Source organism: Ictalurus punctatus, chromosome 28, assembly GCF_001660625.3.
Source record: "Ictalurus punctatus breed USDA103 chromosome 28, Coco_2.0, whole genome shotgun sequence".
NCBI lineage: Eukaryota > Metazoa > Chordata > Actinopteri > Siluriformes > Ictaluridae > Ictalurus > Ictalurus punctatus.
This window is the reverse complement of record NC_030443.2, coordinates 14,731,750-14,746,081: the sequence shown is the minus strand read 5'-3', so window position 1 is coordinate 14,746,081 and position 14,332 is coordinate 14,731,750. Positions and strand designations below refer to the sequence as shown.

General features: G+C 40.9%; 1 protein-coding gene across 4 annotated transcripts; it reads left to right on the top strand.

The window, feature by feature from the left end:
• The first annotated feature begins 281 nt into the window (after positions 1 to 281).
• dqx1 (DEAQ box RNA-dependent ATPase 1) lies at positions 282 to 14,267 on the top strand. Of its 4 annotated transcripts, none has more exons than XM_053677057.1 (13): positions 282 to 595; positions 1,593 to 1,707; positions 4,138 to 4,473; positions 4,787 to 4,980; positions 5,894 to 6,281; positions 8,158 to 8,436; positions 9,029 to 9,128; positions 10,139 to 10,297; positions 11,407 to 11,598; positions 11,851 to 11,976; positions 12,215 to 12,405; positions 12,495 to 12,685; positions 12,805 to 14,267. In XM_053677057.1, exons 3-13 carry the CDS (start codon positions 4,195 to 4,197, stop codon positions 12,998 to 13,000), a joined length of 2,295 nt encoding a protein of 764 aa, XP_053533032.1. In that variant the 5' UTR covers positions 282 to 595; positions 1,593 to 1,707; positions 4,138 to 4,194; the 3' UTR covers positions 13,001 to 14,267. The 4 variants fall into 4 exon arrangements, with proteins under 4 accessions (XP_053533032.1, XP_017315544.1, XP_017315545.1 ...); XM_017460055.3 differs by having other exon boundaries at positions 1,519 to 1,707; XM_017460056.3 differs by lacking the exon at positions 1,593 to 1,707 and having other exon boundaries at positions 282 to 412.
• Positions 14,268 to 14,332: the final 65 nt, after the last annotated feature.

Sequence of the window (14,332 nt, the reverse complement as noted above, 5' to 3'; positions counted from 1 at the left end):
CTCACTATTCCATTTCTGTTCATCAAGAAGTTTATATATGGAGCCTATCCCAGGGAGCATCGGGAACAAGGCGGGGTGCCAGTCCATTGCAGGGCACACATTCACACACACCAGACACTTTAGACACGGCAATCAACCTACTATGCATGTCTTTGGACTGGGGGAGGAAACCGAAGTACCCGGAGGAAACCCCCGCAGCACGGGGAGATATATATAGTAACTATAGGGAATAAGAACATAGCTCTTGACACATAGCCCCGCCCCTCGTGTCAAGGCCCCGCCTCCACCTGTACCCGGTGAGCGGAAGCAAAGATGGCGGTGTTTGTGTAACGCAGGGCGGCTGATGGCCAACGTCAACACGCATAGATAATAGAAAACACACTTTACAGCTCTGGATATGATATCGTTAATGGTAAATGCGTGTATATTTACAGTTATTAAAGTGTAGCTGTTTGTAACGCAGTATATATCTGCTGTAGTGTTACACCGATAATAACAGAGCAATAACAACACAGCCGCACAGGCAGGAGGGAACGCAGGCGTGCCTTATAGACGAGATTTGAATGTTCCTTTGGGTTTCAGAAATGGCTTTCAGGTAAAGTGACATTACTTGTGATATTTCAACGCTCCTAAAGATAAAATATTCTTTAACGAAAGAGTGTCATTGCGCTTTTTCAACGCTGTTCCTGACACGTAGCCTGCTGCCTTGCTCGACACTGAGCCTGCGCTGTAATAGCATTTCCATAGGGATGTTTTTTTGTAAATATATATATAAATAACAATTATTCCTAGACGTAAAGATGTCAACAAATATCCGTTTTTATCTTCTATTGTGTTATTTCATGTCGTTTTGGTTTGCTATTTTTTGGTGTGTTTACTTCAAAGCCGAGCTAAACGGGTGACATTTGATCATTTAGGCCAAGTCTGTGGAGGCTCCTTTGTGGTAAACTTTATTAAATCTACTGCTTATTAATATATTAGATCATAGCTTCTCGTTTGTGATGGATATAACCTCTTATTTCTAACGTAGTGTAGTGTATTAGCCTCCATTTTAGCCATGCTATTAACCTGACTTGTCCCATGAGTTATATGGGTCATGAAGTTAAATTTTTTTTTCTTTTTTGCATAGTGACTTCCTCATGTCAGACTCCATTTATCATCCTTAAAATCCTGCACTCATTTAATTTTTGTAAAGATTTGCACAATTTATTATTATTATTTTTTTGTAATTGCACTTTTTTCTCTTTTGTAATTATGATTGTCCCACATACATCTCAAATCTCAGACTAGTTTATATCCTGTCACGTGGCCCAGTTATTTTTCTACGGTGTCGTAAATCTATAATAATTTGTTCAGCTTTTCTTTTTTTTTTTGCCTTCTGAAGTTGAATATGGGCTCAAAGGAATAACAGGACCAAACGCAATGCATTTCGTGTTTGCACAGACGTGCTGATAACTCATTCTGTTCTCAAGGACTGTGTCTGCTGTATTTGTATGTGCATGCAAAACCTGGGGTAAGGAGAGAAGGACTGAGTGAAAATACACTTGCGCAAGTAGCCGCAAGGCATATGCTGACATTCCGAAAATGTGCAGAATAGCAGAGAGGCACAGCTGTTGAAGACAGTTGCAGGTATCCAGAACTTGCTCGGTTCCTTCCTGGAGAAAACTGCGTGGACTGATCCTGCTCAGCCTCAGATTTATTAGTGCGGTACGCATTTTTCTGGTTTAGGTTTCGCAAAAGCAAAGACAATGCAGACTACTAACTGCTTGGTGCACAATGTCACTTTTTGAAATACAGTCTGTACAGGATTTCACATAAAAAAATTTTGTGATCGTTACGGCCAAAAATGCTTGATTTTGCAGCGTTTTTTTTTTCCTTCAAAATTTACGATGCAATTTACAAGTTTTTTTGTTGACATTGAGAAAGTTGCAATTGCACAAAATTTTTTGCACAGTCTTTCGCAGTGATATTTGTTGGTAAATGAGACCTTTTTGCTGTACTCATGTTTGACGCATGTGAATCGAAGAGGACGTTTACTGAATGGACATTGTGAAGTTACGTGACATGCCTTGGCCCGAATCTGTGGAAAATCTGCAGTAGTTTAGAAAAAAAATGATTTTGCATTAATTTCTGCAATCGCAAAATCCTGGACTGGAAATAGAAGAGTACAAGAAAAGTGTCTTTTTCTACCACGATCAATAATTATTCTTTATTTCAGCAGTTATCAAAAACAAATGCAAAATCTAATTTAGTTCACGCTAATAGCGCAGTATATCGAACTATACAGCTGCAATCAAAATGATTCAACCCGCAGTGCAAATCAGGTTTATTGTCAAAATTGACAGATTTTCAGCTGTTTGCAATGAATAAACCAAACAAAAGCAATTGAAATAGTTCAACACAACGAATGTTTCAGATGGTTTCCCCAAATTCAACTGAAAATGCAACTGATAATGACTTCTCCAGTCTCAGAATTATTCAGTCCTTTCATGGCAAGTACTTACTCTTTAGTACTTAGTAGAGCACCCTTTTACTGTTATGACCTCCTGCAAACAAGATGCATAGCCAGACACCAGCTACTGGCAGTGTTCCTCATGAGCAATGGCCTCCAGTTCAGTAATATTCTTGGGTTTGCGTGCTGCAACCGCCTTCTACAAATCCCATCAGAGATTTTTTATGGGGTTCAAGTCAGGTGACTGTGATGGCCCTGTAGAATCTTCCAGGACTTCTTCTGTAACCAAGCCTTGGTGGAATTTGAAGTATTCTTGGGATCATTGTCCTGTTGGACGGTCCAATGATGCCCATGCTTCAGCTTCCTCACAGGCTGCATGATGTTTTCTCCTAGGATTTCCTGATACTTCAATGAATCCATCTTGCCTTCCATACGCTGCAGGTTTCCAGTGCCAGAGGATGCAAAGCAGCCCCAGAGCATCACCGAGCCACCACCATGCTTGACTGTGGACAGAGTGTTCTTTCTTCATTCTTCTTCCTCCAGACATACTGCTGATCCAGCGTGCCGAAAAGTTCCAGTTTTGTTTCATCGCTCCACAGAACAGAATTCCAAAACTTCTCGGGCTTATTTATATGATTTGGAGTGACTTTTCTTGTGCTTTTGGGTCAGTAGTGGTGCACGTCTTGGAGTTCTGGCATGGAAACCTGCGTTTAGTACGTGCCTTACTGTGCTCACTGAAACCTCAGTTCTTGTTGCCACCAAGTCCTGCTGCAGGTCTTTAGCAGTCACTTGAAGGTTTTTCACAACCTGCCTTCGCAGATATCTGATTGCAGCCATTCATAGCTTCCTTTTTCTGCCCCGTGCAGGTATTTCATGAATTTTCTGCCCCTAGCCAGTTCAGCTCAAGCACACCTGGGGCAACTAATGAAGCCCTTGATTAGTTGCATCAGATGTACTTGAGACCTGTTTTACATATTTGCGCTGTTGTGAGTGATTCTATTCAGGTGATTGAATAATTTTGAGACTGGAGAAGTCATGATAAGTTGTATTTTCAGTTGAATTTGGAGAAACCACTTGAAACATTCATTATGTTGAACTATTTCAGTTGCTTTTATTTGATTTGTTCATTGCAAACAGCTGAAAGTCTGTAAATTTCGACAATAAACCTGATTTGCACTGCGGGTTGAATCATTTTGATTGCAACTGTACGTTCTGTATCAAGCTATATAACTTTATAATTTGATCAATTCAAGGATAAAATTTTATGTTATAAAGACTGCTTGGTTTTTCTCCGGGTTCTCTAGTTTCCTCCTAGTGATGAAAAGATCGGATCATTTTACGGACTTGGATCTTTGAATCTCGTTCAGCAAAATGAACGAATCTTTATTCAAGTCATTCCGTTCATTTCATTCAGTTGAGAAGAATTAAATTAAAATGTTACGAGGAAAAAATTATTCCGCAGCCAAGGACAAATTATGAGAAACAGAAATGATTAATTCACCACGCAGCTTGGTCCTCTGGTCCGAGTCGTTCATACCTTTGTGACATAAGAGCCGCATAGGCTGAGGCCCCATACAGGAAACAGAATTTATTAGTTTACCTCTCGAGTCCCTAGTCCAGTTAGAGTATTTGTTAATTGTTTGAGTAATTGTTAAACTCGTACAAATCTTTCTTACTCTCTACAGGTAATCTCGACGTCCTGAATTCCTCAGGTGTCAGTCTTCTGCATTTTTTTTGTTGCAATGTCATCCACCTCAGCCGTCCCAGCACTCGACACCCTCTCCATGTCCTCACTGCTGTCTGGGGAGCTGGAGGATGGGAAAGAGGGTGAGGATGGTGAACTGGGTGACCTGGAAGTGAACCCTTATGATGGTTTGCCCTTCTCATCACGTTATTACTCCCTACTGGAGGAACGGCGGACTCTGCCCATCTGGGGACTGAAGTACAACTTGCTAGAGCTGCTGGAGACTCATAGCATGGTGGTGCTGAGTGGAGAGGCTGGCATGGGCAAGAGCACACAAGTAAGGAGCTCTGGCATACAAAACCCACTGGCTTTTTATTAGCTTTAGAAATAGCACTAGAAAACAATAACTGATGAGAATATTGTATATGTTTATATCTAAATAAGTCGTCAGTTTTAATATAGGCGGTAACGATTTTAATGTTTATAATTGTTTGCTATTTGTTCGTCACGTTTACCAGTAACGCTGAACCTAACACTAACGTTAACACATATACAACTTTTTAGATATTTAGATACTTTTTAGACTGTGTTGACAATTGAACACTCAAGTGTGTTAACCAGTCTGTGTGTGTTTGTGTGTGTGTGTGTAGGTGCCTCAGTGGTGTGTGGAGTACGCACTCTCTCTGCAGTTTACTCAGGGTCTAGTTTGCTGCTGTCAGCCGTACTCAGCAGCAGCTTGTAGCTTGGCCATTCGTGTAGCTGATGAGATGGACTTGAGTCTGGGGCTCGAGGTTGGTTACAGGGTCCCTCACGATGACAGCTGCACACCAGACACTTTACTACGGTAAGTAGAGGTCGACCAATCGATCGGTTTTGCCGATTAATCGCCAACGATAACCAATTACTGGAACTATCAGTTATTGGCAAAAATCCACTCAGATAGTTTTTCCAGGTTGCGTCCGTTGCGGGAACAGCTATGTAGGGTCCGCTGTCATTAGCTGTACAGTACGAGAGCGGCCTCTAGGGGCAAAATACAAGCTACCACTGAGTAATTTTGTTGTGTTATCTGAAGTGTTTTTTTTTTTTTTCATTTTGGACGTCTCTATTTTTTTATTTGTTATTTGGAGTGTTACATTTTGGATCAGTTTGTCTGTATATCTTTTATTTACTTTAATATTTATTAATAGTTAATATATATTAATATTTACCTATTTCATAAAAAAGTACAGTACATTTTCATGGTACAGTCAGCACTGTTTGTTTCTGTAATAAAGTCGAACATTATTTTACTTTGAGTGTTATGTTTTCATTCAGTATTGATTTTAAAAACTAGCTACTGCTGACCTTGGCTATCATTAAGCTTGGATCCTACACACACACCCACACACACCGCTAGCAATATATACACACAATGCACATACCATATTTGGTTAATTGTGGGCGTATCCAAATGTAAATAATCAGTACTATGCAAATGAAGAGGCTGCAAGCAGTCGCTGTTTATTAAGATCCTACGACATAAGCAGTGTATGCACATTTGTTGAAATCTGTTTTTTTGTGTTCTACATTTTTAAGAACCATTTAGAGGAATTAAACAGCATCAGTAAATTAGTTCTCTTTTTTCTTCTTCTTTTGTTGTTCATTCCCTTTTTGTATTAAAATATTTCTTACCACAGGTTGCTGATATTTCCCATTTATTCCCAGTTTAAATTTTCAGTGTTTGACACAGACTTTTTCTGCTATCTTTTGTCCCTCAGCTTTGTCACGGATGCACTGCTGCTGGAAGAGATGATGTCGGACCCACTGCTGCGGCGCTACGGCGTGCTGGTGGTGGACGAGGCGCAGGAGCGTACCGTGGCCAGTGACGTGCTCCTGGGCTTGCTGCGTGACGTGTGTCGGCAGCGTACAGAGCTTCGTGTGGTGGTGCTCGCTACGCCCCCTGTGGCTGATAGCATGGCAGACTTTCTGGGCGAAGAAGTGCCTCACCTGAAAGTCCCACCTGCGCCGGACCGGACTGTTGCAGAAACGCTATACAGAGATCCACAAGCTGGCAGAGACCCGGCCACAGCCGCATGCCACATGGTGCTGGATCTGCACCGACGAGGAGAGGAAGGAGATATACTAGTGTTCCTGCCCAGTGCACAGGTAATACATAGACACACACACTCACCAACCTTTATTAGGAACACAGGTCTTTATTAGGAACCCTGTTTTTTTTTTTTTCAACTTTCACCTGTCCAGTTTTGTTGAACCTGTGCCCACTGTAGCTTAAGATTCCTGTTCTTGGTTGACACTGGAGTGGAACCCTTCTGCAGCTGTAATCCATCCTCCATGAGGTTCAATGTGTTGTATGTTCTTACATACTTTTCTGCTCACCACGTTTGTAAAGAGTTGTTGTTCGATTTAGCACAGCCTTCCTGTGAGCTCAAACCGGTCCATTCCACTCTGACCTCTCTCGTCAACAAGGCGTTTCCGCCCGCAGAACTTTTGTTTATTTTTCCGCACCATTTTGTATAAACTCCAAAGTTTGTTGTGTGTGTGTGAAAATCCCAGGAGATCAGGTCTCTCTCCCAGTTAAGATTAACGTAACATTACAATGCTTTCGAGAAGCAGGGGCCAGAGCTCTGTGTGTGTGTGTGTGTGTGTGTGTGTGTCAATGTGAGTAAAAGAACTTCCTTCTTCTTGTCTGTGCTTTATCTCTGTTCTGAATCTATCTCAGTTATAGTGGCTTGAGTTACATTGTACAGCTTTACGTTCATTGTTTGCTTTGACAACAGGCAAATAAACGTTTCGGGAATTTAATAACTCGCTCAGGATTGTATTCATAATTCCCACAGGTAAATCATTAAAAGGAGTTCCAAAATAGAAATATATAAGGCACCAGGCATGTTTCATTTTTGAGTCATGTCCGAATTGGCGTGGCATTTTGGCTCACATTTTTGGGTCAGACATTCTTTTTACCTGTTTATTGCAGTCTTCACATCTCTCTCTCTCTCTCTCTCTCTCTCTCTCTCTCTCTCTCTCTCTCTCTCCCTCTCTCTCTCTCTCTCTCTCCTACATCTGTGTACCCTCTTTCTGTTTCAGCAGCATTGTATCTGCCCAGTAGATCAGGTGTCGGACACTAAGATCGCTTACTCTAATGGAAAAGTTTGGTTGAAAAAGTTTTATTTATGAATGGGTGTAGGTGTATTTCTAAAAGATCTGTTTTTATCAGAGTAATGGTCAAAAAATCAGTACGGCAGCAGTGCATGTGACTGACACGCACGAGGATACTCCTTTTGTCAATATTATCACAGCACCGCTCATTTCCTCATCCTAGCTATCCCCACAATGACGCGCAGTGAGTTGCTGTAAATACAGAGAGCCGTTCGGTCCATTTTGATTCATCCAGGTTCCATAACGGGGTCTTCTTTTATTAACGTATTGAACGTGAGAGACGGAGCGCTCGTGTGTATTTGTTAATATATAACTGTATAAGCAATTACTCAATGTTTACACTTCGGATTAGGATTAAGAAGACATCAGGACAGATACACATGGGGGAACGGTGTAGGCTGGAGCTGAAAATAGCTGGAATAGAAAATTGCAACGTGGACTGGATTGATCTGGATTTCTTTATGCAAAATAGTGTGTATAACAGAATCTTAAGGAAATCGAGGCCCTTCTGAATGATGTTAATTAGCCCTCTGTTGATGGAGAATAATGTTAGAGGTTTTAATGTCACCCAAGATTGTATTTCACAAGCCCATTAGGTCTTTTTATTTTTATTTTGGGAAACAATCCTGTACAAAACTGATATAAAGTAATGAATCTAGCAGATGTGATGTACGTATGCATTCAATTATCATTAAATTACCGGCTCCATGTGGCTGTTTATGCAAATGAAGTTAGACCGCAAATTGTCAGCACGTCCCATAAGAAGACACTCCTTCACTTTACACACAGTGAGTGGACGTATATATGAAATCCCATTATCTGCGGACACATTTATTTATTCGTTTTATTTTTTCGATATCCGCAGGAAATTGGTGATTGTGCGGCTCTGCTGGAGAAGGAGTGTGTAGCTCTGAGCCCACAGCTGGGCGCGTTGCGGGTTCTGCCGCTTCACACGGGCCTCGGTGCGGCCACTCAGCACGTTTACACAGCAGACGGAGATGACAGCCAAGCCGAAACAGAAGAAGACGATAAGGCTGGACCATGTTTAAGACGCAGGGTCATCCTTTCAGACGTTTTGGGAGAGGCCTCGTTCTCTTTGCCCAGCGTCCGTTACGTCATCGATACAGGACTCGAACTCAAAACCGTAAGTTTTGATTAGTAAGCGCTCAAATGTAAAATATTCGACAGAGAAAGCATTTCAAAACCTTTTCAGGTTTCTTAGATTTTCTATCTAAGCATAGTATACTGTAATGTTTTCAAAATAAGAGAACAGTTTGCTAACGGAGCAGACACAGAATACAGTCAGGTCCATAATTATTGGCACTCTTCAAGAGACTGAGCAAAAATGCTTATATAAAATAAACATTTCATACGTTGATTGAAATTTTTCAACTTAACAGTGGAAACTAATAATGATGTGCTGAGATGAAAATTGCAGGCTGAAAGTAAAACTCAGGACAAACCGGACACCTGAATGAAACATAATAAAAAAACAAACGTAAGAAGTTTAGGGATAAACACTTTTTTTTTCCGGTGGCTGGAATTTTGGTGCCTCCTTTTTCTTTAACACAAATCATTCTTATAGAAGCTTTTCTTTCAAATAAATAGTACTTTAACTCAAAACATAACCTCCATTAAATGAATTGTAGTGATTGCAAGTAAATCATTGGCATCAGTGGGAAAATCCGTTTTTTTTTTCTAATTTTCTCTTGAACTTGCTCTCGTCACAAATCCAGGTGTACAATCCACAGATTCGAGCTGACTCCCAGGTTCAGCGGCCAATCAGCAAGCACCAGGCAGATGCCCGCTCTCAGAAAGTGAACAGCACGCTGCCGGGTGAGGCGTTCTCATGATGTTACCACAGCCAGAAGTTTAATAATGATTAACGTTTACTCTTTTTTTTGCCTTGCCCATTGAGGCCTGAAATGCAGTAAAACTGTGATTCAGATTCATCTTCACTTAAAAGGGTGGTGCTGGTCTAAATAAAGTTGCACTGGACTTGTTTGGTTTGCAAAGTATAGGGTGCCCCAAAAGTCTCCATACACAGGGGACTATGTTTGCCAGCACCATGTCGGCTGTGCCTTTGTCAGTGGATGTTCGTGGACGTCCACTTCTCGGTCGGTCCCCAACACTTCCAGTCTGTTTGAATTTGTTAATAAGTTTGGCAACAGTGTGGTGTGTGATGCGCTTTACGTGTTTCCTGTTAAAGTCCATCGCAACCGTGTGAGAGCTTCCTGAACCAGCCATGAGAATGATTTCAGTAGGTTCTTCTTTTGTCAAAGGCGTTCTTAAAGGGATAGTTCACCCGAAAATTTTAATTCGTCATCAGTTACTCACCCTCATGTCGTTTCAAACCCGTAGGACTTTCGTTCATCTTCGGAACACAAATGAAGACTTTTTAATGAAACCTGGGAGATTTCTGTCCCTCCATTTATAGTCCAAGTAACCAAAAGTTTCGAGCTCCAAAAAGTTCATAAAGGCATCGTGAAAGTAATCCATATGACTCCAGTGGTTTAATCCTAATCTCATGAAGCGATATGAATGCTTTGTGTGCGCAAAGAAAACTAAAATTAAGACTTTATTCACAAAATATCTTCCCTAAAAAAAAAAAAAAAAAAGTATGTATATATATATATATATATATATATATATATATATATATATATATATATAAAATCTAAGTATAGGAAAGTTTGGAAGACAATTTGCTAAAAAGTGTTAATTTCCCCTATGCATGGAGACTTTTGGGACACCCTGTAGTGTAACGTATAGAGCAGGAAGGGCAGTATCCACAAGACTGAGACGTGAGAACCACAGAGTTAAGTTAAGTTTACTCTCTGTTTTAGGCGTGTGTTTTCGTCTCTACCCCCAATCCCTGTATGACGAGGGAATGCCTGAAGCTCGGTGTCCCGGAGTAGCCGAGGCTAATCTCAGCCACCTGGTCCTCTTTCTCAAAAGACTGGACATCGCAGACATGGGCCAGTGCAAGTTCCTGGACCGGCCAGGTTGGGTCACTACACTGTTTTTAATCTGTCATAACCAGTAGATCTGATCGGTTAATAGAACCTTTTTACTCTTCCGGGTTTCTAAGTGATGAATGTTTTTATAGTGGGGAAATCTATGATACTCTGGCACTGTTTATGGGTGAGCATGTTGATGCATGTATATCTAGTGGTATTATTTTGAATAAAAGTGCTATACTAATGCCTGTAGAAGAAGAGGGTCTGTTAATCAGCGTTTAATTTTTTCAAGTCAGACTGGAACTACTGATCCTTAATTAACCTTTGGCTGCAATTAGTCTCAACCTCAGACTGTCAGATGTACAGATGAGTGACGGATTATTTCTGCAAGTGTAGATTTTACGTGTCTTTGGCACGTCATGGGAACACGAACACCGGATGTTACCTCGCTTGGTGTTTCGATTGATGATGGTGGTGGACAACACTGTCACTTCGCTTTAAAATTAACTCTAGGCATGCAGTTGGGTTGAGATCTGGTTGAGATCCCGTGAAGGCCACAACTTCACAGTCACCTGTGACAACATTAACTCTTTGAGGAAAGAAATTGTCACTGGGTTGAAGAAAGAAAAAAAAAAAGCAGTTACTGGCAAATAAATGAGACGGGCTACAGGAGCATTTATCACACTGTTTTCTAAGTGTGGGTATTGTGGGGTAATCAAAATATTATACTGTTATACTTAAACATTTTTCATGATATTCACTCTATGATGTTGAGGTACGTAAAGGACTGCTTATTTATTTAATTATTTATTTATCTGTCCGGTTCACACATGCTCCCGAAGGAATTTTCGACCACTCGCAGTCATTTTATTATAATATTTTTGGTATTAATGTACACGATAAACGCCGTGTACATTATGCTCCTGTTTTAAAGAAAGTAGCCTTTCTTTCTCCAGCGAAGGTCATAAGTGACCCTCCACAGTTTGTATCTGGAAGTGCTCACACAGTTGTTCTTATTGGGTCCTGGGAGTCCCGGGGATCCGTTACTTTGATACCTATCGTGATGTTTTGTTTTGCTAATAAAATCAGTGCAGCCATTTTGTGTAAAAGAATTCGTAAGATAAATAGTACCTACGATCTGTTTGTCTCTGCAGCTCCAGAGGCGCTGATGCAGGCTCTCGAGGACTTGGATTACCTGGCTGCACTAGACGATGATGGCAACCTGTCGGAGGTGGGCATTATCATGTCCGAGCTACCTCTGGAGCCACCGCTGGCCAGAGCCCTTATCGCGGCCTGCGAGTTCGACTGTGTCAGTGAACTTCTGACCATCGCTGCAATGCTTACTGGTGAGGAGCATGTCTACCCAAATCCATGCATGCATATCCTGTATATCTACACACACGTTAGAGATGAGGGGGAAAAATGGAACATTCTATTATGTTACTTTTAAACAATATCTTCAGATCAGTTGCCTTCGTTCAAACAGGGTCCTGTGTAATAGCATTCAGAACTTGATTTTGATCTCTTACAGATTTGTATTGTTTCCTGGATACCGCCGAAGTAAATAAACACTCGTGTTTTTTTCGGTCTTTTCACAGCTCCGTCATGCTTTGTGACTCCTCCACCCAATAAAGAGGAAGCGGCATTAACTCATAGACGCCCCCTTCTGCACCCAGATGGAGACCATCTGACCCTCATTAACATCTACAATGCCTACCTACAGCGTGAGTCATGGCACATCATCAACAGGTCTTCAGTAACATGCTAAATATCATAACCAGGGACGATTTCTAGAGTGGTCTCTATGACTGTGGCACCAACCAAAAGTGACACCCAAGAGTTAATATTACACTTGTACACTTGGAGGGGGAGGAATGCAAATATATTTTCTTGTTAAATCTATAGATCTAAATCGACTATACATGTTGATGTTAAAAGCTTGTTTTTTGTGTCTTGTAATAGACAATAATGATGAAGCCTGGTGCAACACTAACTTCCTGAACGCATCTGCGTTGCGATTGGCTGTGGCTATAAGGGCGGAGTTACTCGAGGTGATGCAGCGAATCGAATTGCCTGTTTCGCCACCCGCCTTCGGTTGCCAGGACAATACTACTAATATAAAGCGGGCTCTCATCTCCGGGTTCTTCCTTAAGGTCGCATGAATACAACATTATTGTAAACACGTTAAAGTGCTCTTATTATATCCGTTAATAATGAAGCCTTGCGCTACCTACTTCCTTAGGTTGCCCATGATGTAGATGGATCAGGGAATTACTTACTGCTGACGCACCGCCACGTGGCTCACCTGCACCCTTTCTCCTCGTACCTGAGCCGCCGGCCACGTCTTAGTCCTCCCTGCTGGGTCCTCTATCATGACTTCACGATCTCTCACGACAACTGCATCTGCACCGTCTCTGAAGTTCATCCACACATGTGAGTCTGCTCATGGCCTGCTTTACCAGTGCTTCTTTGTGTTCAGTGTTTTCCCCTCAACTAAAACATATATAATTCAACTCAAGAAGGCTGTTAGAACAATAACTGTATCCCTACAGGTTGGTGGAATTAGCACCACAGTACTATTTGGAGAACCTTCCTCCCAGCGACGGCAGAGACTTATTAATGGATATCAGACAAAGTCTGTTTCCATCAGAAGATCAGGAGAACGGAGAGGCTGAAGACGAAGCACACGGAGAGCGATCAGGAGAGCATCGAGACCAGTACAGTACAGAGATGTGTGTGCTGCAGTGATACACTCAGGGGTGCGGCAGACCCTCTCAACTTTGCACTTTTGGATTTCCTGAGCCTAATATACATTACCGTTTAGACAAAAGTTTAGACACGCTCATTCTTTATTTTTCCTCACATTTTAGAATAATAATTTAAAAAAAAAAGTCATGAAAACCCTGTAATAACTCAAAATAATTTAATATTTTATCAACTTCAGTAGACCCGCTTTTTGTCTAGAATGATCTCACCCGATTTCTTGAGGAATTTCCCTGAGATGCTTTTTAAACAGTATTAAAGGAGTTCCCACCTACGCCGGACACTTATTGGCTGCCTTTCGGAATATTTCGCTCCGAGTCATCCGTTTCAAAAATATTTTTTTGTGAATAAAACGTTACTTTTCCAATGAAAGAAATGTTGACAATGATAATTTTGTGTACAACACAGATTTCAAACATTTAATCACACACCTTCAGATCAAAAGATCTTTAAGATCATGAGAAACTTTTCAGTCGAGTGTCCACAAACTTTTGACCGGTAGTGTATTACATACGTGATATAGTCTCACTCTTTTTGGGTTCGGTGTAGCACATAAAAGCAAGAGGTGAGCAAAATCAGAGTTTCAGTTTAGTTTCTTTCATTTTTGCTATGAAGTGCTTGCTTTAGTACAGGCAAGCTCATTGGGATCCTGGTTATGCAGGAAAAACAACACAACATGAGATCAATTTAAATACTGGAAATGCATCAAGCAATAATGACAAGACTTGAGCTCCTCAAACAACTAAAACTAGTAATATTTATCATTCTTTTAGCGGATAGTTCGACCATGTGCTTCTAACACTACATTTATTGAGATGAGATTTCAGCTTCATCAGATCTGGTGATATTTTAATCCAGACTGTATGTTTTGCCCTTAATTGCTTGTTGTGAATAGATGAAGCTCAAGTCCTTCCCTTGCCCTCTTCTCATGGATGTCTAAAGTATTTTAAGTAGAATAATAATTCAGGATGTCATGAGCCTTGAGAACAGACTTGAGATTGATCTCTGGATTCTTCTTGGGGTTGTTTACACAAACTCTCTTGTTGAATGTTGCTTCCATTTTGTTGGCGAAGGATTTTTTTTCTACTACCTATTCTTTTGTAGTTTTTACCTTTTTCTGAAAAATTTTGTGGCTACGTTTTGTGTGTACATTAAAGGTGTAAATATTTAATTTCTCTCATAATACTCTAAGATTATAGCACGACAAAATCTGTATATTCTGTCTTTGCAATAAAAGTTTGTTGAACTTTTAGTTCGTCTCAGCCCCACTGCTCATGAAATGAGATGTAGGATGTTTTTTTTTTGTGTGCTAAGTAA

Excerpts from the sequence above, each read along its gene's own strand:
- dqx1 (XM_017460056.3), top strand. The coding sequence starts at position 4,195 with ATGTCATCCACCTCAGCCGTCCCAGCACTCGACACCCTCTCCATGTCC. Across the intron at positions 10,298-11,406 it reads CAAGTTCCTGGACCGGCCAG|CTCCAGAGGCGCTGATGCAG; the intron begins GTTGGGTCACTA and ends TTGTCTCTGCAG. Across the intron at positions 11,977-12,214 it reads CTACAATGCCTACCTACAGC|ACAATAATGATGAAGCCTGG; the intron begins GTGAGTCATGGC and ends GTCTTGTAATAG.